Source organism: Trichoplusia ni, chromosome 1 (genome assembly GCF_003590095.1).
Source record: "Trichoplusia ni isolate ovarian cell line Hi5 chromosome 1, tn1, whole genome shotgun sequence".
NCBI lineage: Eukaryota > Metazoa > Arthropoda > Insecta > Lepidoptera > Noctuidae > Trichoplusia > Trichoplusia ni.
The window spans coordinates 11,640,668-11,667,986 of NC_039478.1; the positions used below are offsets into that span (position 1 = coordinate 11,640,668).

The 27,319-nt window shown below is 35.4% G+C and overlaps 6 protein-coding genes across 11 annotated transcripts in view; 4 read left to right on the plus strand and 2 right to left on the minus strand.

Annotated features, from left to right (window-relative positions):
• The first annotated feature begins 104 nt into the window (after positions 1–104).
• On the plus strand, positions 105–1,853 carry LOC113494727 (cyclin-dependent-like kinase 5). The gene is made up of 2 exons (XM_026873169.1): positions 105–866; positions 1,048–1,853. Exons 1-2 carry the CDS (start codon positions 209–211, stop codon positions 1,284–1,286), a joined length of 897 nt encoding a protein of 298 aa, XP_026728970.1. The 5' UTR covers positions 105–208; the 3' UTR covers positions 1,287–1,853.
• Positions 1,822–3,763, minus strand: LOC113494710 (heat shock protein 67B1-like). The gene has a single exon (XM_026873143.1). It carries the CDS (start codon positions 3,094–3,096, stop codon positions 1,864–1,866), a length of 1,233 nt encoding a protein of 410 aa, XP_026728944.1. The 5' UTR covers positions 3,097–3,763; the 3' UTR covers positions 1,822–1,863.
• Positions 3,764–4,034: 271 nt separating this feature from the next.
• LOC113494736 (DNA replication complex GINS protein PSF3) lies at positions 4,035–5,619 on the minus strand. Its single transcript, XM_026873180.1, has 3 exons — positions 5,415–5,619; positions 4,884–5,152; positions 4,035–4,804 (listed from the first exon to the last, which is right to left on the minus strand). Exons 1-3 carry the CDS (start codon positions 5,506–5,508, stop codon positions 4,580–4,582), a joined length of 588 nt encoding a protein of 195 aa, XP_026728981.1. The 5' UTR covers positions 5,509–5,619; the 3' UTR covers positions 4,035–4,579.
• Positions 5,620–5,836: 217 nt separating this feature from the next.
• Positions 5,837–17,820, plus strand: LOC113494676. 3 transcript variants are annotated; one of them, XM_026873087.1, is made up of 19 exons: positions 5,839–5,951; positions 6,026–6,166; positions 6,335–6,446; positions 6,543–6,658; positions 7,111–7,181; positions 7,345–8,931; positions 9,546–9,618; positions 9,828–9,932; positions 10,069–10,199; positions 10,281–10,356; positions 10,432–10,494; positions 11,417–11,466; positions 11,555–11,655; positions 12,059–12,278; positions 12,581–12,698; positions 12,941–13,137; positions 13,377–13,542; positions 15,488–17,043; positions 17,340–17,820. In XM_026873087.1, exons 2-19 carry the CDS (start codon positions 6,159–6,161, stop codon positions 17,705–17,707), a joined length of 5,118 nt encoding a protein of 1,705 aa, XP_026728888.1. In that variant the 5' UTR covers positions 5,839–5,951; positions 6,026–6,158; the 3' UTR covers positions 17,708–17,820. The 3 variants fall into 3 exon arrangements, with proteins under 3 accessions (XP_026728906.1, XP_026728888.1, XP_026728897.1); XM_026873105.1 differs by having other exon boundaries at positions 5,837–6,166; positions 7,345–7,416; XM_026873096.1 differs by lacking the exons at positions 6,335–6,446; positions 6,543–6,658 and having other exon boundaries at positions 5,839–6,166.
• Positions 17,821–18,348: 528 nt separating this feature from the next.
• LOC113494745 (TM2 domain-containing protein almondex) lies at positions 18,349–20,275 on the plus strand. The gene is made up of 4 exons (XM_026873192.1): positions 18,349–18,550; positions 18,882–19,120; positions 19,235–19,356; positions 19,932–20,275. The coding sequence occupies exons 1-4, from the start codon at positions 18,457–18,459 to the stop codon at positions 20,209–20,211; spliced, it is 735 nt and encodes a 244-aa protein (XP_026728993.1). The 5' UTR covers positions 18,349–18,456; the 3' UTR covers positions 20,212–20,275.
• A 1,555-nt stretch (positions 20,276–21,830) lies between these two features.
• Positions 21,831–27,319, plus strand: part of LOC113494761 (guanine nucleotide-binding protein G(o) subunit alpha) — a 32,988-nt gene continuing 27,499 nt past the window's right edge. The window contains exon 1 of one of the 4 annotated variants that reach the window (XM_026873225.1): positions 21,831–22,036. In XM_026873225.1, coding sequence (XP_026729026.1) covers positions 21,919–22,036 — 118 coding nt within the window. In that variant the 5' untranslated portion in view covers positions 21,831–21,918. Of the gene's footprint in view, positions 22,037–23,711; positions 24,220–27,319 lie in introns of those variants that run through there. The other 3 variants (XM_026873241.1, XM_026873216.1, XM_026873234.1) reach the window with 3 other exon arrangements.

The following is a 27,319-nucleotide window of genomic DNA, read 5'->3' on the forward strand; positions in this document are numbered from 1 at the left end:
AAAAATAACAAGGGAAATTAAATTTTAGATAGAATAACGGTTTAATCATTTCCTAAAAGTGACTAAAATTAGGTACTATACAATATTTATGTCTGTGGGGGTAATGTCAATCTTCTGTCTCAGACATCGACTTTGACAGTTTCGTAACCTTATCCGGGATAAACAATCGATTTTGTGCTGACTGCTGCTTCTTTATAAAATTATAAAAATGCAGAAATACGAAAAACTAGAAAAGATTGGAGAAGGTACTTATGGAACCGTGTTTAAAGCGAAAAACAAAGAAACGCACGAAATAGTGGCATTAAAGCGTGTCCGGTTAGACGACGATGATGAGGGAGTACCATCGTCCGCCCTTCGTGAAATATGTCTGCTAAAAGAATTAAAGCATAAGAATATTGTACGTCTTTATGATGTATTACACAGTGAAAAAAAGTTAACTCTTGTGTTTGAGCATTGCGATCAAGATTTAAAGAAATATTTTGACAGTCTTAATGGCGAGATAGACTTGGACGTTGTCAAATCTTTCATGTATCAGCTGCTTCGAGGTCTCGCTTTCTGTCACAGTCATAACGTGTTGCACCGGGATTTAAAGCCACAGAACTTGTTGATTAACAAAAATGGCGAACTCAAGTTAGCCGATTTTGGTTTGGCTAGAGCATTTGGTATTCCTGTGAAGTGTTATTCAGCGGAAGTGGTGACGCTGTGGTACCGTCCCCCGGATGTTCTGTTTGGCGCCAAGCTGTACACCACAAGCATTGATATGTGGTCAGCAGGATGCATTTTTGCTGAGTTAGCTAATTCAGGGCGCCCATTGTTCCCTGGATCTGATGTTGATGATCAGCTGAAGAGGATTTTTAAACTGCTAGGTATGTATTGTTTCTTTCATAATATTTATTTTGTCCCCTTTGCAGAATTTCACTCTTTAAATATAGATATAACTTACAATGAGTTTTGTTTCTTTTGTTAAAAAATATTTCGTGTTTTGTTATCTTTAAAACCAATATCTTAAGTTGGTAGATATTACAGAGCTACACATATGTTTTCCAGGCACCCCTAATGAAGACACTTGGCCTGGAGTGACCCAGCTGCCTGACTACAAACCCCTGCCTGTCTACCAGCCAAGCTTGGGTCTTGCACAAGTAGTCCCCCGCTTACCAGCCCGAGGTCGAGACCTCCTTGCCCGCTTGCTCACCTGTAACCCAGCACTGAGAATGCCTGCTGATGACGCCATGGCTCATGCTTACTTCCATGACTTGAATCCATCAGTAAAGAATGACAGATGTTAACAATCAATCCGCCCGTATCGGTGCACCTCAGAACTACTGGTTAGTGATAAGAACAGTGATGAAGTACAGGAGTGTTGTGATGAAGAGACTTAATTAGAGTGTAAGAATAACAGTTTACATGTATGTAGAGACCCTGTGAACTTTATAAGCCTATGTATTTGCATTTCTGTTGATTATATTTTCATGTTAAGTTTTCTTTATGATATTATATTGAATTTACATTGTCATAAGTTTCAGTTTGCCATTAGAGATTATTTATTGACTTACTGTATATAGAAAGGGTTTGAATTGTATTTAGATACATATAACATAAAAGTCCTAGTGACTTCTGTTAATCTAATTGATGTGTTAGTCTACAATGATCTCATGCTACCTATTAACTTGATGTGTTGATAATATGTGTCACAGATGTGTGGTTTTTTTTTATGTAGGTAGTTAGCTTCTTAATATTTAAAACCAAATATGCTCTTGTAAATATGTTTACAAATCAATTATGGTACGTAAATTAAGATTCGTGTTTTTAAACAAAATCTTTTATAATTAAGAGTAATAAACAATTGTAAATTATGATCAATTTTTATACATTTTCGGCAGCTTCCCTCAACTCTGCGCTAATGATGTCGCTCAAACACTCTCCCAATTTTCCACTTGATTTTATAGTTGAAGACATAGATGTAGATGAAGACTTATATGATGAGGAACTTTCTTCAATTCTTGTATGAGACATGCCTTTCATAGAACACATTTCTGAAGTTGATGCCTTTTGTTTATGCTCTTTAGATTCGGCTAATCCCAAACTTGATTTTGCAATAGATTCCTCAGTCTTGCTTGACGTAGATCCCAAATTTGAAGTACTTTTTTGTTCAGACTTTTCTATGTCAATGACTTTTTCTAATAATTGGTTACCTTTGGATTCAGCCAGGCCTGAACTAGATTTTGCATCGATTTCCTCAATTTTATTTAAAGTAGCCCCCATATTTACTGCCCCTTTCTTTTCAGACATTTCCCTGTCAATAACTTGCCCTAGTAATTGTTCAGTACATTCAGCCAGTCCCAAGCTGTATTTTGCCAGGGTTTCCTCTATCATATTTGTTGTAGCACCCATATTCACTGCACTTTTCTTTTCAGACATATCCATTTGAATAACTTGCTTAGAAGCTGGCTTCTCCCCATTCGTTTCTGAGATGGCCTCCCCAAGAAGTTCTGGTTTCAGTAAACGACTGTGTTCTTCTTTTAACATTATCTGAGATTTATTTTTACTAGTGATGTCTTCCGTTTCTTTAAAATTTTCCTTTAATGATTTTTGAGAAGCCTCTGCAGCAATTTTGGTTTCTACGATGGTATTTTTGGGACATACGCCACACATCTTAATCGGTACTATTTTCTCGGCGATAGTTGTTTGTTTCAACGCAATAATAGTCAAGATACCATCCGACGACAATGACGAAGTGACATTATCAGCTGGGCAGTGACTTGGCAGTGGATATCTCCTCATAAATTGTCTTGAGACAAATCCGTGTGCGTCCGGTCTCTCTTCGTGTTTTCCTTCTATAATAATCTCTTTTTCGGACACTTTAACACTGATGTCGTTTGGACGAAAATGTTGAACATCCAATGTGATTTTATAGTTACCTTTGTCATTTTCTATAGTGGAACCGAATTCTTTTGATATGTTCTGGTTAGACCTTTTCCATGGCCGGTAATAACTTGATTGGATGTCGTAAAATGGATACATAAACTCGCGTGGCATACACATGCCAAAATCCGGATCTGAGAACCAACGAGCTGGACAGATTCTAGGAAAATCCATTGTGGCGCTCTGCGGCGTGACGTGAGGGCAGCAGTAAACAAAGAGAGCTACTGAGATGCATCAGACTGTGCCAAATGTTTTTATAGACTTCGGCACTCACCACTTCCTGTAACAATTACAGTATGGTTGTCTCTAATGAAGACCTATTTTTTTCATGTTTGAGGTATATGCGTATATGGGTAATTATACCTAAAATTACTACCTGTAACTACATTATGGAAGCAATAAAGTATTGAGTATTGGCCATGATACGCATAAGATTTTTGTTTCGGTTTTGAACATAGCAAAATTTTAAAATAATATGAACCGGTCAATTGCGAGCAGAACTCGCGCACGCAACGTTTCTCACCATTATCTGTAATAAAATATGATTTTATATGTGCCCCATTTGAACCTCCTGTTTTTATTCCCTCACGTACTTAAAGTAAGGAAAATCAATGGAAATTTCTTAATTTTTTGGCCCACCCCTAACACAAAAATCGATACCAGTAATTGACGGACACTCGAACTTTCCAACTGTATAAATAGCTTGACATTCGAATGTGGATCCTCCGTTCCGATAATCTTATTTTAGAATCATGATCGAGTTTCTGTCCAATTAATTATGTTCTGTTTGTTGTTTGTGTAAGATCACCCATCTATTTCAGTAGAAATAATCAGAGGTGAGCATTGTCAATTCTCACAAAGTAGAGCAAGTATAACAAGTGTTACTGTAGCAAGTATAACCATTGTTATTTCATGATTCGGCCATATCCAGTTAGAATTTCTAAGGGCCATAGATTTAGAATTCTAAAGGCTTTTGACGAATTTGACAGCTCTCAAATAATTAAAGGGCTATCGAGACAGATTGCGAGTTTGATATTTCTGTCTGCCTTGGTATGTCATGTAGGTAGTAGTAGTAGAAGGTATGTAAGGGTTTCGTAAATAAAAAGGCCTCATTGATATTTAGCTTAATTGTTCATAAGTTTTCAATTGCCATTAGAGATTATTAAGTTAAACGTGGACGTCCATAATATTTTTTTTTCTTTTTAATTACGGTTGGTTGTGTTTCACAAACATTCAAGTCATAAGCACAAAGAGACACAAACAAAGGGCCAAGCATTCGTGGTTCTCACAATCCCTTGTCTTACTCGAGCATCAAACCCGCACATATCGTACACAGTAGGTTTACCGTGGTGACCACATAGTGCCTTTTACTCTTTCTCAATAGCAGTAACAAAACACAAATTCGATATTCCAAACTAGTTTTAAAACTGGAGTTCACTGTGGCTAGTGAGTCTGCATTATGGATCTAAATAGTGCAACAAAACTAATACATCCAATAATAAAACTAGTTCATTCTTATGCTTATAAGTAAAAAACAGGCACCTCCTAATTGGCTCAGCCCAGTATCACAAAATATTTAATTGACTCTATATACCTAATTGTAAGGAAACAATAACAATTACATTTCTTCAGCATAGTATTACTGGTAACAAATTGATTAAAACATTTCCATTTCAGCTCTCTTTCTTTTCCGGTGATTAGCAACCATATTAGCAGTAGTAAGGACACTGTCTCCTCGATGGAGCCAGGTTTGGAGAGCTTTTTCCATAGCAGCAGCGGCAGCAGCCTGGTGCCTTTCATTTACAGATAGAGGTTGTATAGCCCCAATTGAGTCTGTTGACACACTTGCAGACAGTAACATTCGGAATCTTTGCCTAAATGTCTGAAAAGTAGAGTTTGAAAAAGGTTTATCAAGTCAACTCAGAACAAATAAAAATTCTTTAATTTGAATAGGTACTTACATTAATTAGAGTAGATGCAACTTCGCCTTTTATGTCATGTTTTGCTATATAACACCCAAACTCATAAAAGTACTGACTTAATTTATGCATATCGACTGTACAAGCATCGGCATTGAGGATTTCCCGATACGAATCTTTGTATATCTTAGGTAAATCGACTGTTACTAACGGCGGTCTTCTAGAGTACAAGGATTCTGCTAACCACAAGGGTATTTCTACATTAGTACCAGCTTTTAAATCATCTTCTGCCGCAGATGGATCTAAAAATCCTGTAATACACCGTCAACATAAAGAATATTTCACAACATAGTCTCAAACTACTAGACAACTAATAAACATACTTTTATATTTCCAAATAAATACTTATCGTAAGTAAATTCCACCCAAACGCAAAACAAATGATCGTGCTCATCACACAAATATTTGTCTTGGGTGGGAATCGAACCCACGACGTCCAGTTTAGCAATTAAGGCCACTACTAAACCATCAGCTAAATCTCAACTATCTAATGTTTTACAAAAAATTACAAACCCATTTTAGGTAAATCATGAAGGAATTTACAAGGTATTTTTTCATTTGTTACCAGTATATCAGATATTGATAAATAATTGTTATTTTCCATCATTAAGAATGACAGAAACAGTTGACTCAACTAACAAAAGTTAACCAAAATATTGATGTTTTGCTTCAGAACACAAAAAATAACCTCTTTGTGTATACGATTTGGCGCCTTTCTAAACCACAGACGACACAATGTTGTTCACGAGAAAAAAAATAGTCGACCAGTGTAACTCGTAAAATCAAAATTTATCTACTTACTTAACTAAAACATGGAAAGATATCCTTACTCTTTATCAGCGAACGCCAAGATAATTGATGAACATGGACAGAGAGATTTTAATAACTAGCTTAGGACCTAAAATTAATCGATAAAATGATTTTTTTTACACATGCAACTTTTTTTGGCACAATCATTTGGCAAATGGCATTGCTTTTGCTTGGTTCGGACTTCAGAGTAGTGTTTATCGGTCCGGCTATTATACTTATTGCATTTAACCGATAACGCAGGTTAGTTATTAAAACTACATAAAAATCCATTGTACATTCCTTGAAAACATTGTTTTGTTTAATGCATTCCGTAGTAAGTCTTAATAGATACGATGATTGTGAACTAAAAATTTGGATACCTGCTGAATTTGCTACGAAGCTTTATAGAACTACCAGCAACAATCAGCTACATATAAAGCCGGGGTTGTATTGGTAATAGACGCCAACATGTCGGGGTAAGTTTATATATTAATTGTAATTTCTTTTGTCGTGTTTATCACCATTACAAGTTATGAGCGGGAACTGTTAATGTGCGTAAACGGTATTCAAAACGGTACATACCAATATATATGACAGAAGAATTACTTTCTTTATCCGTACTTGAATTCTGTCTCTATTTTTAGCAAATCTTACACCATGAGAGAAATGAAAACTATAGTGGATTATTTAGTTGATAACAAATTATATGGTGAAATCAAGGGTAGGAAGATGTGGATGGATTTTGCAAATAGTAAGGTAAAGCTTGTTTTTGTTTTTTTTTGTAACATAACTTAATATTTATAATGTAATAGATTAGATTACATTTTATGTTTGTTTTATATTTATTTGCAGCTTACCAACCGAACATGGCAGAGTTTAAAAGAGACCTTTATTAAACGTGTTCTCCCAGACATACATAATCCTTACTACAGATTAACTATAGAACAGATCAACAGTTTCCGCTCAGGGTCTGTACATCATCCATCGTCAATTATAGTTATAAGTTTCACTCCAATTAGACTACCTTCATACATCAAAAAAATAAAAACAGTTATGTAAAATAACTTGACTAATTACTTATAATTAAAATGAAAGAAAGGTGCCACAAAACAGATGACCTAATAAATTATAGGCATTAAGCCTATAGATACTATCATCCGATTGTACTCACTGTAAATATTTATTTTTTTATACCCAAATACTGAAACAGTGTAAACTTACCACATTCTAATTTTACTCCAGCATACAAAATTATTACTTTGCTCCCTAAAATGGCAGAGATAACATAAGGATCATAACATACGGATAACATAAGGACCATCAACTTAAAGGATATTGATATTTCAGTATTTGGTCAAGATTCATTGTATGTTTATATGGTATAAATTATACACCTTATAACTTTCTAACAATGTTACAGGTATGATATTGTGGATAGAAATAAAGCCAAACTAGAAGTACATACCATAAGTGATGACTCCAACTCTAACGGTATGATATACTAATAATTTTAATTTTACCTTACACAATCATCCTCTACAGCTTTATAGAACCCAGCATTGGGTATAATCCTCCAGTCCTTAAAATAAATACATCTTTCTTATTCCTGTATATCATTCAATATCCAGATTAGTGAATAATATTAATATTTTAGGGCAAACTGAGATTGATAATGTTAAAGAATCAACAAGCAATGGAAATAATCATGAAGGGGAGACCACTGCAGGTGAGAATATTAAATGTTCAAAGATCTTACCACAAACTAGATCTTCTGCTGATACTGTCATACTAGAACCTTGCTATGAAACAGCTGAAGATATACTGAAGGAATTAGAATCCAATGATAAGGTTCTACCTGCTTCAAACAATTCGCTACCATCATCAAAGTCTCTTAGGGACTGTATTACATATTCAGAGCCTTTAACACCAATGCTTCAAGAAGTACTTGATGATTTTGCATCTGAACCAGAAGATTCAGATAGAGAAGCTCCTATGCAAATTGTTGAAACAGCGCAAGACACTGAAAATACAGATGATTTAACAGAGATGCCTGAAGCTGACTGTACTATTCCCAAGTTAACAACTTTAGCTACAGACATAGTTAAAAGTGCGACGGAACTTTCTACTGAAGTTACAGAAGAAGTACTGGTTCATGAGGTAGTTGGGAGTAAACCTGAAAAATCATCACCTAAAAAACAAACTCAAAATGCAAAAGCTGAAGAAGAACTAGAATCTATGAATAAAGACGATGATTCCTCAAAGGATATCATAGAAAATGGTAAAGAAGAAGCAAATGAAAATTCAAAACAAGATAATTTAGAAAACGTTGCAGAACCAGTGAATGGCGCTATAAATGATGAAGTACCAGTGTCTAAGGGCCGACATTCAGACTCTATGTTTGACTCAACTTCTCAAAACCAAAACATTCACAACACTTCAGGAGGTACTGTTGATGCTTCTCTTCCAAATAATCCAGAAGCTTTTAAAAATAAACAGTCACAAATGACTGAAAACAAAACTAAGACATCACCTGTAAAACTAAAATCTGTAGAAGTTGCAAGTAATTCTGCTACAAAACAAATAACAAGTAGAAAAAGATCTTCTTCTGTAGACCCTACAAACCCGACAGAAATCGAAAAAAAGAAAAAGAAATTGGAAGGAAGATTGAAAGGATCATTAAAGGTCTCTAAAAAAGCGAAATCTAGAGCAGTAACTCAATCCGGCATAAAAATAATAGATGACAAATTTGAGACGGCTGAATTAAAGCCTATCATTAGAGACGTCGAACAAGTAATCGATTTAGACACAATACAAGAAATAGACACAATACAAGAAATAGACACTAACAAAAACGTTGATAAACCATCAACAAGCTCTAACAAAGAAGACATAAAACTTCAACAGCAACCATCAATAGAGCAGAGCCCGAAACAACAAGAACCCGAAATTAAAAACCCATGTTTACAGAATATCAGCCTTTATGATGAGCATTTAAACAAGACTAAATACAACATGTCTGAATCTAGTGATACTGAGCAGAATAAAAAGGAGACTAGTGAAAACACACAAGAAGGGACATCTAAAGATGATCGATCATCAAAGCCTAGCAATGTAGTGCAAATCCCCTCTGAGTCAGATGCTGATCAAACTCGCTCCCCTCCAAAGAAGAAGCATCGGCCTGGCGTGCTGACGTCAAAGTCAGAGAGAGACAAGGCTGTGTCAAATATGTTTGGACAAAGTGGTAAGTTGTGTGCCAGCCATATGCATCTTGAGTTTCATTTATGCTTGTAGTATTCTGTATGAGTAAGTTTTTCATGCATTGTCAGTTGCTAGTTGGATTAAATATTTATATACCTGTTATCCCTGAAATACTTTGCAAAAGTTGGCACCTTTACAAAATCTGTAATAACCATATCTCTCTTACTGCTCATTATAAGATCCATGATAAATCTTTATGATTTAAGTGGAATAAAATTAATCTTACTTGAAGCCTTAGCAACTGAGAAAGCCTTGCGCCGAATAAATGGAACTTAAATATAAATGGTTACAGGAATTCAGATCAAAGCTTCAATGGTCTATCTCTTTAATTTTTTCTTTAAAGTATATATAAACTGACCCTAATCCACACACCCCTTATAAGTAATCATCTACATTGGAACCCTATGCATGTGTACTACATATTAACTAGAATTATGGGATGCTCGTGGCTGTCACCAAACAAAATTGAATTGTGGAACTGCATGGTATTAAAAAGTCTATTGGCATTTGCTATGTAAAGAGAATTTTGAAATGACATACACAGCTAGCCAAATATTGTGTATAGGATATTTGTGTATTTATTTGTCTTGGTTGTAGGTGGAGTCAGTTCGAAACGTAGGAGACAGTTGAACAGACGTAGCAGAACAATATCGCATAATAATGTGCAACAGTATGTACCAATTAACTCAAAAATATTTTACAGTTTTAGTAAGCAAGTCGCACCAAGCTATGAACTAACACCGTCACAGCCTCTAAACCTACATTCTTATACTCTTCCAATATGAGTATTTTCTATTTTATATTTATTAATCCTGAACTAAGGCTAGACTAAGTCTCTATACAAATATTTTTTATGACGTTATCAATGTGATATTTTAGGAATGCACAACACTCGAATTCAAGTGAATGGACATCGGAATCTGAAAGTGAGACGTTCATTTCTCCTCCGCGCAGCCGAAGGAATAGACCAACAAGGAAATACTTGTAAGTTTCTTAAAAAAAACTATGCACACTCTTTTTTAAATTACATCTGGTGACGAATCTATTGGTCAGTTGAATATGGCTTTTTATATTCAACATTGAGCCTTATTCTAACTCTAAAACGTACTTTATTTTTCAGAAAACCACGATCTGCTAAAATATTATCTTTAGAAGAAGAAGGCGGACTATTTGTGATGTACGGAAAGAAGATATATCCGATTGTAAAAGACGGTAAAATCGTCAAGAATTACCTTACGTATGTACCAGAAAGTGAGTATTTTCTTTTAAATTGTGTATTGAAAATTTTACCAATTTCGAATGTGTTAAATTAATTGTTGATTTGACTTCAAGGTGACTCTGAAGAAGGTGAGTCTTATTGGAAGCAGAAGTATGAAGAGGAAAAGAGAAAAGCAGCTGAGTTTAAAAAGTAAGTTATTAGTTCTCAAGTGGTAGTTCAACCAGTAGTAAAAAAAAATCACTAAAATGCATAATAATTTTACAGGTTATTGCAAGAAGTAAAAGAGCCACAGGCAAATCCACCTGATCCGCCTGCTAATCCTTTAAGGTATTTATGACTTTTACAAGCACAAAAACAACAGCATGATTAACATTATTGCAAATAATTTGTACATACATATACCACGGTAACAGCGTGCTTTGAATTTGTAAAAATGTCTGATGTACATTCCTTGAACATTAGAAACAAACATAATTTGCCTGTTCACTCCACTCGTTTCCACAGAATTAGCAACTCGTTCATGGCTCAATGTATACGCTTTTACAATAAACTTCCCATTGACGTTCGTAAATTACCTATTAAGAAGTTTAAAGTATAATATGTCAAAGCTAAGTTATCCCAAAAGGATATTACAAGATATCTGACTACCTTACTGATAAAAACGCATGGGATTGAGCTGCTCGCTAATAGAGCTGTCTATTGCTGCCCGATTATCTTCTGCATGCTGACATGTGTTTTGCATTTTGCATATGATACGTTTTAATTAATTGATGACATATTTTGTGCTTTTGCATATAATGTTTACCGAATTATTAATTTTATTTTAATTTTCAATCTTTTTCGCTTTTATTTTATTTTATTGTAAGTATAAGTTTCTCAAACTGGCGATTTGAGTGAGTTCTTTTTTTCCTTGCTCAGATTGATCTGGTATTTTCTTCAAAAGGCCAGTCCAAGGAAATACCGTGCATTTCATTGAAATTGTCTGGACTTCAAAAGAGACTGTAACCCCTTGAGTTTGTTTCGACATTTCTTCTCAGGGTAGTCAGATAGGTAATGTCGACTCCAGCGTTCTCAAAAAAATAAGAAGACATGTAAAAGTGATGATATATTCTACTTACAGAATAAATGATTTCATTTCATTTCTTACTTTTACATTTTACTAGCGTATTGCTCAACTTCAGATGTTGACAAACCAACTTCGGGAGCAAAGTTTACATTCATTAGTGTTTAACTGTTATTTTTTTTCTAGGAACGCTATTTCGAATACCAATCAAGTTCAAGAAACATCCAATGGCAATGGTAGGTATTGATATTATTTTTCTTTGTTGTTTGTTATATTACTTGCATAATAAAATTCAATAATATTCAACTATTTATGTTTTTTTAGATAATTATAATCAAACACGCTTACCTATAGAAGAAAGAAAAGAAGCGAGTAAAGTTCACCCCCCAGAGAAGATTAAAATCAAATTTACTAAAAATAATGAGGTAATTAAAATTATTAATTTTAATAGTTAGTTGAATATTTGTTTTGCTACTGGTATTTGGTAATAGATGGGCAACAGTCGTTTTCAAGCATTATGCAATGCTAATTCAAATATAAGTCTAAGATTTGGCTGATTTAACATAAACAACAAACTTGACAAAGCGCTGAGAAATCGTTTCCTTTATTCCACACTATTCATGTACGCTTGCAACTTAACTAGTTAATAGATCTGACATGACATAGTCTATTCAGATTATTAAACTAATATACATAACTGTGACAGTTGTTACTCATTTGCCACCAACATAACTGAACACTGGGCCCCAACATTCTGGATTAACAAAAAGACCTTACAGCTATGGCAAACGCAGGTACAAACAAGTTGTAAGTAAATGTATATTGCAGGAGGTGCACCTGGAGGGCCACTGGCCGGAGATCCACCCCGTGCTGGAGCAGGTCGTGCAGATCTTCCACAAGGAGGCCGAGCCCGCCGCGGCCGGCCCGCCAGCCCCGCCAGCCCCGCCCGCCGCCCGGGCCTCGCGCCAGCTGCCCGCCCCGCCCAGCCAACACAAGGACGGCGGCAGCGGTGGCTCCACGCCTATTATCATCACTCCCATAGATCCAGGTTGGTAAGCAAGGATGGATAGATTGTAACCTAAACTGGAATTTAAGCATTCATCTTAGCTTTATACTGTGATAAAAAAAAACACAATCTTGTCTCTGATGAAGAACTTATACATTTACGATATTTAAAAACTATATTTACTTCCCTAATTTTTATCATTTACTACCTGTTTCTTTTTTGTACACTTTTCTGTTCATTTAAACAACAATGTAGACTCGAAATTATATCATCCTCATAAAAAAAACACTAAAATAATGAAAAAAAAAAAAATAAACAATTTTCAATATTCACTTGTTTTGCAGAAATACATGAGAAGGTGAATGAAATTGAGAAGGAAATATTCAATGAGATTGAACAAAGGGACAAGGAAGAGGAAACTACGCCGAATACTGAAGCTCAAGAAATTAATATCACTAAGAGGTAAATATTATTAAAAGCTTATTTATCTTCAAGGTATAATTAGTAAGCATTCTCATATAAATTAAAGAATGATCTGACATCGAAATGACTAATCTTACCAGCTGCAAGTGAGTAAATGTTATTTTGCGACCTATAGTCATCCTAAATTATCTTAAACCCTCAACACTAGGTATCACAATATCATATAGACTTTTCACCTTAACTTTAACATTGTGTCAACCAAAAACAAACCTTATTTATAGAAAGATAGGCAGACCGCGGAAGTCGTCATCATCTGTGATGCTAAGCCCCACATCGCAAACTAGATCAGTGCGCGAGTCGACGTCAAGGAAATCATTGCAAACCGCCGCTAACCAACTAGAGGTTGCTGAAAATACAGCCAAAGATAACAAGAGTTCTCCTAAGAGACAAATAAAGACTCCAAGAAAAATTCTAAATGGTAAGTATGAAGTAAAATAACGTTCTTTTTATCTAAGTGTTTATGAAACTCTTCTATTTGTATAGGTTGTGTATGTGTGAAAAAGTGCTTTAATCTTTGTTATTTTCAGTCGTAAAACAAAAATAACTATACACACACCAATTAATTGATTTATCAATCTAAAATTGAGCCAATCAAAATTTGATTTTACTACAATTTCATCACAAAACAAATTTGTCAAATATTTTCGTCCTCAACAGAATCTCTGAGCATCAACGATGGAAAGAATATTCAAACCCGTCGTTCAAAACAGAAGCTGGATATGAGCAGTCCTGAAGACAACGTTAAGTACATGCTTCGGCCTAAAAGCTTGAGGCTTTCAAAATCACCGCCCAACAAGAAACCGAGGACAAAAAAGCAGAAAAGGTAAATTGAACAAACGTAAATGCTCTTGCCACAAATTGGTAATTAATGTTAACAGTCAGTGCCTATACTATGAGCTCCTGAATCAAAAGTGTTGCCATTAGGGAAGCGACGACACACTACAGTGTGTGATTGGCGTCAACAAGGCTTTATGAGCTCATAGAAAGGGCTCTGGAATTCATTGATTAAATAAAAAGTTACAGATTGATAACTGACTCACATTTTTCGAACTAAGTAGCGTATAGCTCTACGCATTCCTTAGCCTCCTATAACACTCGTGAGACGTAGATAAGCGCCTAATAATAGACCATAAGTCTAAATGAACGTTTACGTTAGCACGTAACCGTCCGTCCACGAGCAAAAACGGCACTGTCTGATCAACATTTTAGCATCTCTTTGTGGTTATTCTAAAACAATAAAAAAAAACAACAAAATTGTATAAAACAAAACAATGCAACAAATAAATTTACGATAAGAAACTTATACCGACCTATGATCATTCAACTTTTATAAGAGGTTTATTATGCATAATTTATTTTTACATATTTATTTGACCATCTCTGAGTCAAATTCTTTTACAAGTATGCTACTCACCAATGTAGTCGAACACATAGTGGTGACACTTTAAGCTATAATTTTCCTGTCTTTCTGTTCACTACGCTATTTTATTTGTTTTATTTTCTATTCTTAGGAATATTAATTCACTTAAGATAGTGTAAAATTGTAAGAAGTGTGTCAAGTGTGTGCACAATGAATCCTGTCGGCCAATATTATTTAACGTATAAAGAAAATATATTTTATTAAAACTATATTTTACTATCAAACTATATTTTATTATCTTTCAAATGTATTCCATTGGTGGTAGCAAAAAATATATAATTTTGACAATAAATACTTTGTGTAGAATATAAGATTGTAAAAGTACAAAATATGTACTCATATTGAGTTGTTTATCAAAATCTTGTGCAATTATTATTTTGAATTGTGGAGTCAGCAGATTCGTGATATGGAGGGTATTGTCATATATTAGTTTCCTCTGACAGTCTGCCAAAAATGACGAAATGTTTTAACAATGAGTTCTTTGTAGTCATCTGTAGTACTTATACTCAATTATCGTCTATGCATGATGTTTTGTGATCTTATCTATTTTGTCTTAATCTATATATAATTAAAGCTTACTTATGGGTCTTAGGAGGCTGATAGCCTTATTTTAAATATGATTGTGGTTTCACATACTATTTATCACAGGAACCCATTTTTTCGCGAATACTTTTATCAAAATACAGTTTTAAATATTGTCATTGAGTCCATCGAATTTCACATCAGTAGGATACTGCAGCTGATTATTTTAACATTTATTGGATATGATTGTGGCCCTATTTATACATTTTATGTAAATATTGAAAGCAGTAGTTAAAGTAGCTGAAACGATGTATTTTTTACAAAATGAATTCTGTAATGAAGAATGGGAGCAGGTGGATACTTCATATCAATAAACTTTTTAATTGTAATTTGTGTATTATTTAAACAACAGATCGATTCAGGGCCGAAATTTCAATCGTTAGTTATAATCAGAGAAATCATTTATTTGAAAGCAAACAAGTATATGAATATTAAAAAAAATATATTAACTCATTTCACTGTTACATAAAGGTAACAAGAGAGACGAGTAAATATCTATTGAAAAATCGACCCTTTGGCAATAGTTAAATATCGTGTATCTTTCACAATTATGAGTATATAAACAATGTCGTTATTTCTATTCGTTATTGTTACATTATTCGTGTTTTAATTTTTAGGTGAGTGCACTTAGATATAATGTTTGTTTGTAAACCTGCTTCCATTGCTACTGCATGTTGCTTCATTCCCATTTTAGGTTGCACTTTAGCTTCTGCTGTACCTTTTTCATTTGCTTCTAATTTGCACCTTTTGCTTTTTTCCCGAACAGTACAAACGAATCTTCGAAGATGCCGCCTCCACCAAATATATCACTATTTATGAATTCCATTGATAGCACGCAAGGCTATCAAGATTCTGACGATAGTCCTGTGAGAATAGATTCGAGGAAGAAGAAAATGTTACATCAATCCAGTTTCAAAATCAAAACTAGAAATTCCTTACGTCGCTCTAGTAGAAGAAAGTCTCACCCTTATGTATACTGCGACGCTTACAACGACTCCAGTAATTCATCTCACAATGGACCTGTAGAAATAGTAGTAAGACAAAATTCTAGTCCAAATACAGACGTCTACAGATCTGAATCTTATCAGCTTCTAATGCCACAACATAAGAATTCTAGAAGTCAATTAGACCCTATTGATGAAACAGTTCCCATTAACAGTAACACTTATTTTGTCAATAATTTGGAATCAATGTCCACTGAAGAAGTGATCCACAATAACTTTAACAGTCATTCTGGTCGGGGTTCCAGCGATATTGGAAGTTCGAGTAATATATCTCTGCCAATGTCTCCAGAATTGTCAGTTGTCGAGAATATATCTATCTCTAAAGATATCCTACATTCCATAGATTATTATCCTACTATAAATGAAATGCAAAGTAACGATGTGAATCAAGTAACGGGGTGTAGCAAATACATGATTTCGGATGTCGATGTATCCGTACCATTGATGGAACAAGATTGTGGTCTGGAGAATTGCAGTGAACCGGAAAATGATAAACCTGTTGTTAATATTACTGAACCTAAAGGTGTAGTGACAGAATCGTTAGTGAGCAAAATAGGGACAATTAACATTGAAGAACAGGTAACGGCAACAGATACCCTGAACCAAAAACTGCACGATTTGCTTTTGGAAAGTGCTAAAAAGATAAAGGATGCAAATAAAGAAAGTATGATGGATGTTGATGACACTAATGTTGGAACTAATAAGAAAGCCAAATCTAAAAAGAGATGTTCGACTCCTCGCAAAAGGAAAGTCACTAAGAAGTCTATAGTACCCACTGTAGAGCCAGTTGTGGAAGAACATGTCGAGTCGTGTTCATATAGTGGCAGGAAATCGTGTCCACCGCTATTTCAAACGATAGCTGCCGATGAGAACATCATCAACCAAGAAATAGCTAGCCTCACAATTGATGATAAAAAAACTAAAGGTAAAGCGAGAAAAAAGAAAGATATCATTAGAGTTAAGATTCAAAGACCCAAATCTAAGAAATCTGATGAAAAATTGAAAGCACTGGCAGCGCACAACGCTAGCAAAATATCCATTTACACCGACAGTGGTATAAATGAGTCGGGAGTATTTCTACCCATAGACGATAGTGTAGATCTTATTCACAATCATTCCGAAACATGTCTGCACGCCAACGATTGCGTTGGGGATAGCGTAGAGTTTATAGAGAATTCCAAATCTGTTATAACTCTGAACGATTCTACGAAGTCAGTTGATAACCTATGGAATAGTCGTTCGGATTATGATGATGCTGAAAATATATCACCTGAATTCTTTTGCAACAATGCTCAAGATGTTAACAGCTTTTATAAAAGTAAGTCGGTTTTAATAATAATCTTCACAGAAATATTTCGATTGCTTATACACAAACAACCTTTAACCCTAAACGCATCGTGGGTAAGGATAGCCCAAAATGCGATACATATTTGGGGGGGGGGAGTGTTTGGTAGTATTATGGATGTGTAGAAGCCTATGGAATTTAAAATAGGTATTTGGTTTCTCTAAAAAAGCAAACGGAAAAGATAGGCCTTTGCCCTACAGAAGGATAATTTAGGCTTCAAATAGTGTTTTGTAAGTTAATTTATTTGAATTACATCTTCCTATTTACAGAAACAAATACAGAGAATACAAGTGACACCGTCTACCACAGTCCCCGCGGTACTGAAGCGTCTATCAATAGTCTCATAACCGAAGATCTATCAGATGATTTGCCGCCAGTAAAGCCCACTAAATGGTATCTATTAAGTGATGAAGAAACCACTAGCACAAATCCAAATATGATGAGCCAAGGAATTACTATGCTAAGTGTAGGTGATGGGTCCAGTCTGAAGCAATTATTCCCAATTGCTTGTGCTGTACCAGATCTGTCTACTATTACTGAATTCTCAAATGAAAATGATAGCAGAAAACCTACTTTAGATTTAGATGGTCTTTCTGCAGACGATTTTAGTTCTCGTATGTTTGATTCCAATTTTTAGAGTAAGACTCGGTAGTGCCTGGTGCCTACTTTTGCTGTTATTTCTTTTTGTTATTATAATGTGTAATTTTATGCAAAGATTCATTAATGTTTAATATATGTTTCATAATGGAATTCTTATGTGTTGTGTTGAATTATTGCATCCTTTTCTTTAAAAATAGATCTTTTAATTCCCTATTCCTCTTGACGAAATCTTAGATCTATTTGTATTAAAATAAATAATTTAAAGATAAGTGAGACCCCTCTTAAGCTTATGTTATTCAACAGAGATGATATCAAGGCGAAACTAGGAGAAATCATAAAATCTTTAGTCCGGTGGATAGGTTTAGTAATATTACACCGATTTTTTTATTTATCTGGACAATATAGACGAAGATATTAACTTTAAAGCTTGCGGCATGACGACCTTGTTAAATTTATGTGTAATTTCCTTTTACTGCAGTTATCTATTATAATCAAAATCAAACAGCGTAATACTGGGTTCCCATTTCAATTGTAAATAAAAAGTTCAATCGACTTGTCTATAGGCTACAGAGTATTGACGCAGTGCGTTCCAAGTACATGTCTACTTTAAGCATATTTTCGCCCATCCTTGTCTCACTACGTCTATTCTCTATAGCTGTCTTAATTCCTCAATTGCTGTCAGTGTCATCTGTCACCTACGATGGTTATTGTTTTGACGAGTTACATTTATTTTGCAAGTGAGAAGACTTATTAATAATAAAATGGTTTAAAGTAATCATTTCCAAAATGCCTAGAACTCTGCCGTTAAGGATATCCATTAGAGACTGTTTAGTTTTAGTTCTTTTAGTTATATTCAACACAATTCACGTAACGGATATGGGTAAGTGCACATACTGTTTATTTTTTATTATGAAAACTATCAATATTGTTCATTAAAACAGCTTGTACTTACTTAAGCACAGTTATTAAAGAAGTATTCATAAGAAATCTAGCGAAACATTTTCATTAAGTTGACCATTTTTAATTGCTAGTAGCAGTAACATTAATAAAATTAGTGAACGAAGTCAATAACATATTAATTAACATTTAAGTCAATAACATTTATTTATGCATACGAGCCTCAATCCCACTGTGTATAGAACTCCCTTATACCTTAAATTTTCAAATATATTTACAACACAACCAAGTCTTAGTAAAAAATCATGTTACAGCAAACAACAACATGGACATACAGAGCAAAGAAAACAAAATCAAGGATGACTCCTCAGACAAGGGCGTGAGCTTCAGTGAGAATGAGGAGTACCTAAAGAGCTGCCCTTCAGCTGACCAGGACATATCTGAGTGTTCTTCCTTGCAGTATCCTTGCATCAGCTGTGATAGGAGTATTGATTGTCGATATGGAGGCTTCTACAACTACTCCTGCACTGTAAAACCTAAAATTGTGTGCAATGTGAGTATCAAATAAATAAAATGTAATTTTCTTGATAAATTACTGTAATCTACAAAGTTATGTATGTGATTTACTTATTAGATCTTTAATATCCAATTTAAAAACTAACTTCAGGGCACCAAAACATTCAACAGAACAGCCATGTGCAGATTTTGTTACCAGACTGAAAAATGGGAACACCGTTGTGAACAAAAAGCAAACTGCAACTCACTGGCTTCACCATTAAAATATTACTTGTAAGTATTTTTTTAAACAACTACCACACTAAGGTATTTAATTGTTGTGTTGTGGGGGATTTTCACATACAGTCAAATAACATGTACAATGACACCCAGGCTCAGAACAAGCATTCATGGATCAACCAAAAACTTAGCTTACAGTAGGTTTTTCATTGTAATCTTAACCATTTATCTATTCTGGCAGTCAGGCTACTAAAGATGTGTGGGGGTATACCTACATATATGGATTGGCCAATGATGAAACTTAAGCTGAGGTTGGCAGATTAGTGTCCATTAAATAAATAAAATAAATAAATAATAAATAATAAAAATCTAAGTTCAAGTAGAAAACAGCATAAAGCCCACACTCACGTCTTTGCCTTCTGTGAGAACCAGTAAATGGGTACAAATCTGGTCAACCTCGCCATTAAAACATGAAATGATAGTCCATCTCATGCCTTCTTTCACACAAACAGCCCTGATCCTGATAAGCCATAAATAACACTAGTTCCAACTTACAAAATATTCCTATTTAAAAAAACTTTCGGTTGTACTAATGTTCGAATATGCTATAATTTTTCATTGACTTTCAGGACGAATTGCACGGTATCCGACGACGTCATTTGTTTGGGCAAGCGCCGGTTCTTAAAGAAGATCCGATGTTCATGGACGGCCGGCACTCGTTGGGGCACAGCCGTCATTCTCGCGCTCACACTCGGCGGCTTCGGCGCAGACCGCTTCTACCTCGGCCACTGGCAAGAAGGCATCGGCAAACTCTTCAGCTTTGGCGGCCTCGGAGTATGGACCCTTGTAGATGCCTTACTCATCGGAATTCACCATTTAGGACCAGCTGATGGCTCCCTATATATTTAATTTATTGTCGTTGTATTAGTTTAAGTTTATAAAAAGTTTATGTCGACAAAAAGTTGTTTTTTTTTTATTGTCGTTTTTGAACGGTACTACCATTGAGATTACCATTTGGGTGGTAGCCGTGGTAGGACGGCAATATGCCACGGGTTCTTGGGGACAGAGATTTCATTTATAAAAAATGAAAGAGGAAGGGGCCACCCCTACCCCTTCCTTCATGAGCTGCCGCTGGTTAAAAAACGTATCGACGCCACTGTTTCCTACCTAACTGTTCTATGTGAGTAGGCAGGTATAAAATAATGCCTCTACCCCGTCTATGAAATACAAATGAAACAATTACCTTCTTTAAATAGTCTACCATTTACGAAGCAACTTTGTGGAAGCAAAGTTCTTAGGAAGTGGATAATTTATTTAAAAAGCTATTATTACTTAGCATGTTCACGAGAAATCGAGTTACAACGTTGCTTAGTAATTGTGGTAAGTATTGGTCTTAGAACCGATAATCGATTATTGGCTAACTGTAGTTCATGTTTGGATAAGGGAACTTTTATGACAATATTATTGTCATTGAACGATAGGTCTTCCAGGTCGATAGCAGCAAACTCTTTTATATTAAACTAAGTTTGGCTCGAAGATCCCTTCGTATGAAAGTATGAATACTTAACTAGTCATAAAAAAACACTGAGAAGTCTTGTGTCAAAAAAAAAGGATTTTACGAAATACAAGAAAAAAAATCGTATTCCGAAAAAATATTACATTCTTTGAACTAAGTTTGAACTACTATTGAAGATATATCGTTTACTAGTAAGCAGTTCTAAAATTATTGGCACTTTGTTAGTTATGCAAATTAGTTTAAACAGTTAACTTTCACATTATGATGTACCTATAAATAATTCTGAATCACCAACGCGACTAGGCCGCTACTTAGTGACTATATTGACGCTATTATTGACGACAATTATAAGCATGGACACCTAGTACCTATATGATAGGCGTAACAATTGGTAGTCTATCACAAAAGCTTAATGATTTTTAATTTACTTTACCGGACTTTAACGCTTTTTTTCAAATTCAACGTAAGAGAATAAAATATTGCTATTTGTATTTGTTCGAAAAAGAGGCCCCACTACCTAATGTCCAACTAAGGTCTGAAAATGGCGACAAAAATTAAATAATCGCTCACCTAGCCCATGAAAGAGTTTAGTTTTCGATAATCTTGTATATCTGCTATTTAGGTCAGTATTTAGTACCGAAGAGATATGGAAAAAAGGTATTTTCTCATGACTAACTGTCCGAGCATATTGAGTAAGTGTAGGCGCCGCGTAGGTCTGACGTAGGGTGTAATTAGTATGTGAGGGAGGCTTGGGCGCGGGCGGGCAGCTCGCGGCGCGGCCGGCGGCCGGCGCGGAGGCGGGCGAGCCTGCGCAGTGCGCGCGCCGCTCCAGGCCTGCGCTATCCGTCATTCGTTCGCGGGCCCACGCCGCGGCGCCACCTCGACCGGTCAGTAGCGAGTCTCGCCCCTGCCTCCGCGCTCGCATCGTCAGGCCGGCCGCGGTCCCGGTCTCGTGGTGGTCGCGTGGTCCCGCTGGTCCCGAGGCACGCGTGCGCTCGCTCGCGCGTGCGCGGCGCTACGTGCGCGCGACGACGGGCCGCGAGCATGCGAGGGGCACGGCGCTGCCGCGCGTAGCGAGCCAGGCCGTGCGCGCCATCGCCATGGGCTGCGCCTCGTCCGCCGAGGAGCGCGCCGCCATCGCGCGTAGCAAGCAGATCGAGAAGAACCTCAAGGAGGATGGCATCCAGGCCGCTAAGGACATTAAGCTGCTACTCCTTGGTAATGGAGCTTTCCTCTATCTCTGTCTATTTAGCAGATGCGCGCGCACCTCTAATGGAGCTCTATTGACTTCCAAGCCGGCAATCTCCGTTTCAGGAATGTAGTTAAATGCATTATGCTTGTTTGATGCTTTCAGAACCATCATAATATTAAGATGCCTGTTTCCTATCTATACCTACTTTATTTAGTTGATTGTTGACCAAGAGTGGTTAATCTTCGGTTTCGTAGCCATAAAATAAGTAACAATATTCACATAATTATGTAATTGGAAGGTAATGAGCAATAATCAGTCGCATATTTAGGTACACAGATGCTCAAAATATTGCCAAAAGTCCTTATTATGACTTGTATACTTTACATTTAACCGTACATGGCAGATCATCTGTCGAGTGTAGGTGACACAAAGAACCGCAGAACGTATTATTGTTACAATATATACCTTCACACTTTATACCTTAACGTAGGCAATGTTACTATTAATACATGATTTGTTCAGGAAACAATATTTACACAAGAAAAACAAAAACTTCAGCATGTAACAAGCGTACCAACTTACTTGCTATGCTATGTAATAACGCAACACTAGGTTTCTCAATTGTAGACATGAAAAAATAGATTAGCATCCATACAGAAATACCATTCGGGCAACGGCAAAATACTAGCACGCAAAATGTGCAACAGTTTTGCTTCATGTCCATAAATAAGCTTAACTAGAACCTACCTATCTAATCTAAGTGGCTACAAGTGCATTATTATAGGCGCTTTACTTCTTTATATTCTTGTCATGGAAGTTTATGTATCCATGCAAAAGTCCGATTTATTGGTATTACATGAACTTTTTACTACTCATTAGTACTAAATCTGTAAAAAGTTACCTTAACTTGTAATGTATTGAAACTAGATTATTAGAAGTAATTTTACTTAGTCTAAAATATATTTTAATAAATATTACGGATTTGTATTGCAAACTTTCAAAAGGACGATTATATTTTCTTTGAATGTAAGGGGATGAATAGGGCTTGTATGATTTTACGGCAATATTATATTGTCAAGTGATTAATTGAACATGGGCAGAAACCATAAATCGCGGATATGCAACAGTCTAATGAATCTAAAAGTTAACGTAAATAAAACCATAATATTTCTGAAATTATATAGCTGGTATACCTCTCGTAGCCTAAGGACTCATCTTCGTAATTTAAGATCTACAGGACGTTACGTGCGTATCACAGGTTACGAAAATAATTATAATTTATTGCATCGCAAAAACATATTGCCATTTTTTTTTTATAAATAAACAATATATCGTATGCTAGGTCGGCTGTACAGAAGTAATATTTGATCGAAGTGAGAGTTTAATAAAACAGGAAATTCAGCTCGAATAGTTACTTTCTCATGTAGACATTTATAAGCATAAAAACAGAAATGCCGAAAACTAAAACACATAACTGATTTTTCAATTTGGAATATGTTTTTCTCGTAACATTAAAAAATATAATTAAAAATCTTAACGATCTTTATTTAAATTTAGCGCCTCTACATTTTTCAGCTGAAAAAAACATATAATTGTCTTTGACAAATCTTTGATTTTAGCGCATTGCTCTTGTTCTCTTTCGTGTATGAATGTGCCTTCACGCATGTGTGAGCGAGTCCGAACGAAGATTTCCGAACGCACCCGAACGTCAGTCGAGCGGGGCGCGGTCGCTGTCACGGAGCGGAGTTGGTGCTTGTCATCCGGCCGCCATTATCTCGTATTTAAACGGATTTGTAAAATCAATTAAAGTTTGCGTTGTCGTTCCTCAATTTTAGTGTTCGGTGCAGTATAAATCCCTGTTAAATATCGATCCGTGGTTGGATATCCAAAGATTGTGTGTTTGGGAGTTGTACGAACAGTGATAAGTGGTACTGTTAGGTTACTGTGTTGGGTGCTAACGTTGTGTAGGGTGGCTCCGGTCGAGCCGGAGCGGCAGGACGCGTGTGGAGCGCATGCAGAGGGAGCGGTGAGAGCGCGCCCGGCTCAGGGGTCGGGGCGGCCGGCGGCCAAGGAACAGGGACAGCTGCCGACATGGGGTGCGCCCAGTCGGCCGAGGAGCGTGCGGCGGCTGCTCGCAGCAGACAGATCGAGAGGAACTTGAAGGAGGATGGAATCCAGGCCTCCAAAGATATCAAATTGCTGTTATTAGGTACAGTGTAGCTTGATTTATTTGGTCGCGATCCGAGGCCGCACCCATGTTTCGGGGCTGTTGCATAGAATTTGGCGTTCCCTGCGACGACGTCGATTTTCATGGTGTCCATAATAGCGGCGTCCCAACGAGCATCATGTGATATTATGTACGCTTGTTGCTCGGTTTGAACAAGTAGTAGAATAATTTGTTGCTTTCACTTGGAACTAATCATTATGCCGGTATGTGCGATAGGTAGTTCCGTGCGCAAATGAAAGTTCCTATTTGTATTACATTTATTTCGATTGGTAGTGATTTCTATGCTAATCATGGCTGATTTCTGTACCAATGTCATATTTATTTCACGAGTTTTCCTTATCGAATTTCGAAACAATATTACTAACATAGGCACTTGCTTATCTTACAGAATATTGTAGCATAACATTATTTTAAAAATCTAATAGGATTGATAAGATATTTTCAATCCATCTCACAAGACCAATTTCTGAAAATGTCTAAAAATATTTCTTATCACTGTTAAATAAACACTTGCCAGAGATCTAATTGTTATCATTGACTTTTTATAACATACAAGCTATAATTCATCTTTACAAAGAATGCAAGCTAATAAAAGTACTGGTTACTATGAAAATAAATTTAGCTACCTATGTCTATACACAATATTCCTAATGATACATCATGCATACTTCATTATGTCATCAAAAAGTGAGTGATGTTTTTTAGGTTCCTGCCAAGGAGGTGCCATTATTCTGTAATTCCATTCTACAGTTAACACAGATGCCCTTGATAAGATATCTCTTCTGATAAAGCACAAAAGGAAGTCAAAAGAAGCAACAAAGCAAATTGTGTGCACAAATAACATTTTAAAAGAATATAACATATGTATTCAACTCAACAATACTTAGTGAGATGGTATCTAAAATCTTAAAATCAAAACTTCCTTTGTATACAAATCGTAGAAAACCACATGTAATGTCTATAAACAATCAACTAGTATTTAAAGAATTTTAATCACTATAAACAGAACCTGTTGACAGGGTTTTGAACGGTTGCCAATATAACAGTGTAACAATGTCATTCATGTCCAACGATAAATGGCACAATACTTATTTACATTTAAATACAATTGGTTGAGGAAACTTCACTAAAACTTGCCAGATGTAACTCTGTACTAATATACACAATATACATGACATCTATAAGCTACATCTACTATTTCAGACAGTGTTTGCTATAATTGATTACTTGTATAAAACTTGTATAAAAAAAAACAACAAGCTGCTCTCCGGTACTCCTTTCAGAACACATAGAGCCCTTTAGAACTTAGGGCCCTATTATATAACACAAACACAAGTACTCTCTGCTCATCATTTTAAGAACTTACATATTTAATTTAGATCATTTTAACATATAACTGTTGATGTAAAAACACAAAATTATTTTAATTCTCAATCAATATTCTGTTTTAAATAATGATCTCAGCATATTTGCCTTGATCTTGGCACTGATAAAAGTGAGTGCATTGACACCAAATGGTGCCAGAAGTGATTTGTCACAGATGGCATAGCATCTGTTACTATTTACTCATTAACCCTGATATTCTTTTTGTTCATTTCCACTTAAATTGATTCAATTAAAGTTTATTTTTGAAACATTGATAAATCATTCTCTATCCAGTTTGATACAGTTATAAGCTGATGTGTTATACAGTTTTTTTTTTCAATACCATAATAGTTCTTTTTTAATTGTGGCAATGATTCCATTAATTTTCGCTCTATCTGGCTCTAACCTACTCTAGAGAATTACAAATGCCATTCAGACATAATTACTTAGTCACTTCATACATAGGTGAATCACCACTGTGTTTTTCTGGTGTCTGCCATTGCTGTGAAGTTGGCTATAGGAATGTTAAACATATTTTGTTTTTAAATTGTAATTACATATGTTCACTTGATTTTAATGAGGTAATTAAAGGAATTATAATTAGCATTCTATTTTTACTTTTTGTTTCAAATTTTAAACCTCAATATTATCATTGTTTACAAATGTACTTATAAAAAATATATTTTTTTTCACATTAATTTATAATAATAGTATCTTCTGAAATATTCATCACTTTCTCTGCAGAATATCAAGTTGTAATATTAGTGGTACCACTGTGTATTGCAGTTGTATTACATTGCCTCTTAATCAAAGTAAACTACAACATGAAGAACAGACCTACTCCATTAAAAAAAAATATCCCATCTATAATTGGGTTTTCATGACAAAGGAAATTGTAATAGGTATTTAATGTCATTTTAAACTATGGAATTCGGATAGTGAAATCAAAGGAACCTAAACCTAGATATTTTTACTACTCTGAGCAAAAACAGACTCCTGACTGAATGTTTGAAATTATTTTCACTCATTTTTGTTCAATAGTAACTGTAACCGGAACAAGAAAAATAATATTTTGCAATCATATAATACTAGGTATGAGGTGACCAATTATATGTGACAAGTGTGTCAACTAGACCTAGGCATCTTGTGTGACAACCCAGAAGACATACCCCCAGCTTTAAAATAGAGAGAGACGCCGTTATATGAGGTGTAATGCGCTGTCACGCTTCCACAAATGCGATGTCCCTATAAGAGGCAGTAGTAGAAGTTAATTGAGGTGTCACGGCTCACCGTCGTGGCTACCGCTGCGTGCATACCTGGCCATGAATGGCGTTTTGCTTTAATGAACCACTCCCCACAATACTTAATGTGGACCGTATACGAAAAAGTCCATAAATTACAATAGATCATGGTGTCTTACATACTAACACCTTACTTTATCCAGTAGCAGTTTGCAAAGATTCGTTTAATTTAAGACAATATATTATACGAACGCATATTTTAAATTATTACTTTAAAATCACATGTATGATCAAATGAGAATAATTAGGACGCAAGAAAGAATTATATGACATTATCTAATACTAAAAATATCTGTTTAGGTATTTGGATTCTAATCGCGCCATGTAAAGAGGTCAATTATAACATTCTATTGCTCCGTAATCGGTCAATATCAGTGTTATTAAAAGATATAGCTATAATTCGATAAGATACCTTA

What these genes read in the sequence shown, in the direction of transcription:
- LOC113494727 (XM_026873169.1), top strand. Translation starts at nt 209, where the DNA reads ATGCAGAAATACGAAAAACTAGAAAAGATTGGAGAAGGTACTTATGGA. An exon ending in GAGGATTTTTAAACTGCTAG is followed by an intron (nt 867 to 1,047) that starts GTATGTATTGTT and finishes TATGTTTTCCAG; the next exon opens with GCACCCCTAATGAAGACACT.
- LOC113494736 (XM_026873180.1), bottom strand. Translation starts at nt 5,508, where the DNA reads ATGATGGAAAATAACAATTATTTATCAATATCTGATATACTGGTAACA. An exon ending in TCATGATTTACCTAAAATGG is followed by an intron (nt 5,153 to 5,414) that starts GTTTGTAATTTT and finishes GGTGTATTACAG; the next exon opens with GATTTTTAGATCCATCTGCG. An exon ending in TTGCATCTACTCTAATTAAT is followed by an intron (nt 4,805 to 4,883) that starts GTAAGTACCTAT and finishes TCTACTTTTCAG; the next exon opens with ACATTTAGGCAAAGATTCCG.
- LOC113494676 (XM_026873087.1), top strand. An exon ending in TCGCATAATAATGTGCAACA is followed by an intron (nt 9,619 to 9,827) that starts GTATGTACCAAT and finishes GTGATATTTTAG; the next exon opens with GAATGCACAACACTCGAATT. An exon ending in CCGCCTGCTAATCCTTTAAG is followed by an intron (nt 10,495 to 11,416) that starts GTATTTATGACT and finishes TTTTTTTTCTAG; the next exon opens with GAACGCTATTTCGAATACCA.
- LOC113494745 (XM_026873192.1), top strand. Translation starts at nt 18,457, where the DNA reads ATGCCTAGAACTCTGCCGTTAAGGATATCCATTAGAGACTGTTTAGTT. An exon ending in AACCTAAAATTGTGTGCAAT is followed by an intron (nt 19,121 to 19,234) that starts GTGAGTATCAAA and finishes AACTAACTTCAG; the next exon opens with GGCACCAAAACATTCAACAG. An exon ending in TCACCATTAAAATATTACTT is followed by an intron (nt 19,357 to 19,931) that starts GTAAGTATTTTT and finishes ATTGACTTTCAG; the next exon opens with GACGAATTGCACGGTATCCG.
- LOC113494710 (XM_026873143.1), bottom strand. Translation starts at nt 3,096, where the DNA reads ATGGATTTTCCTAGAATCTGTCCAGCTCGTTGGTTCTCAGATCCGGAT.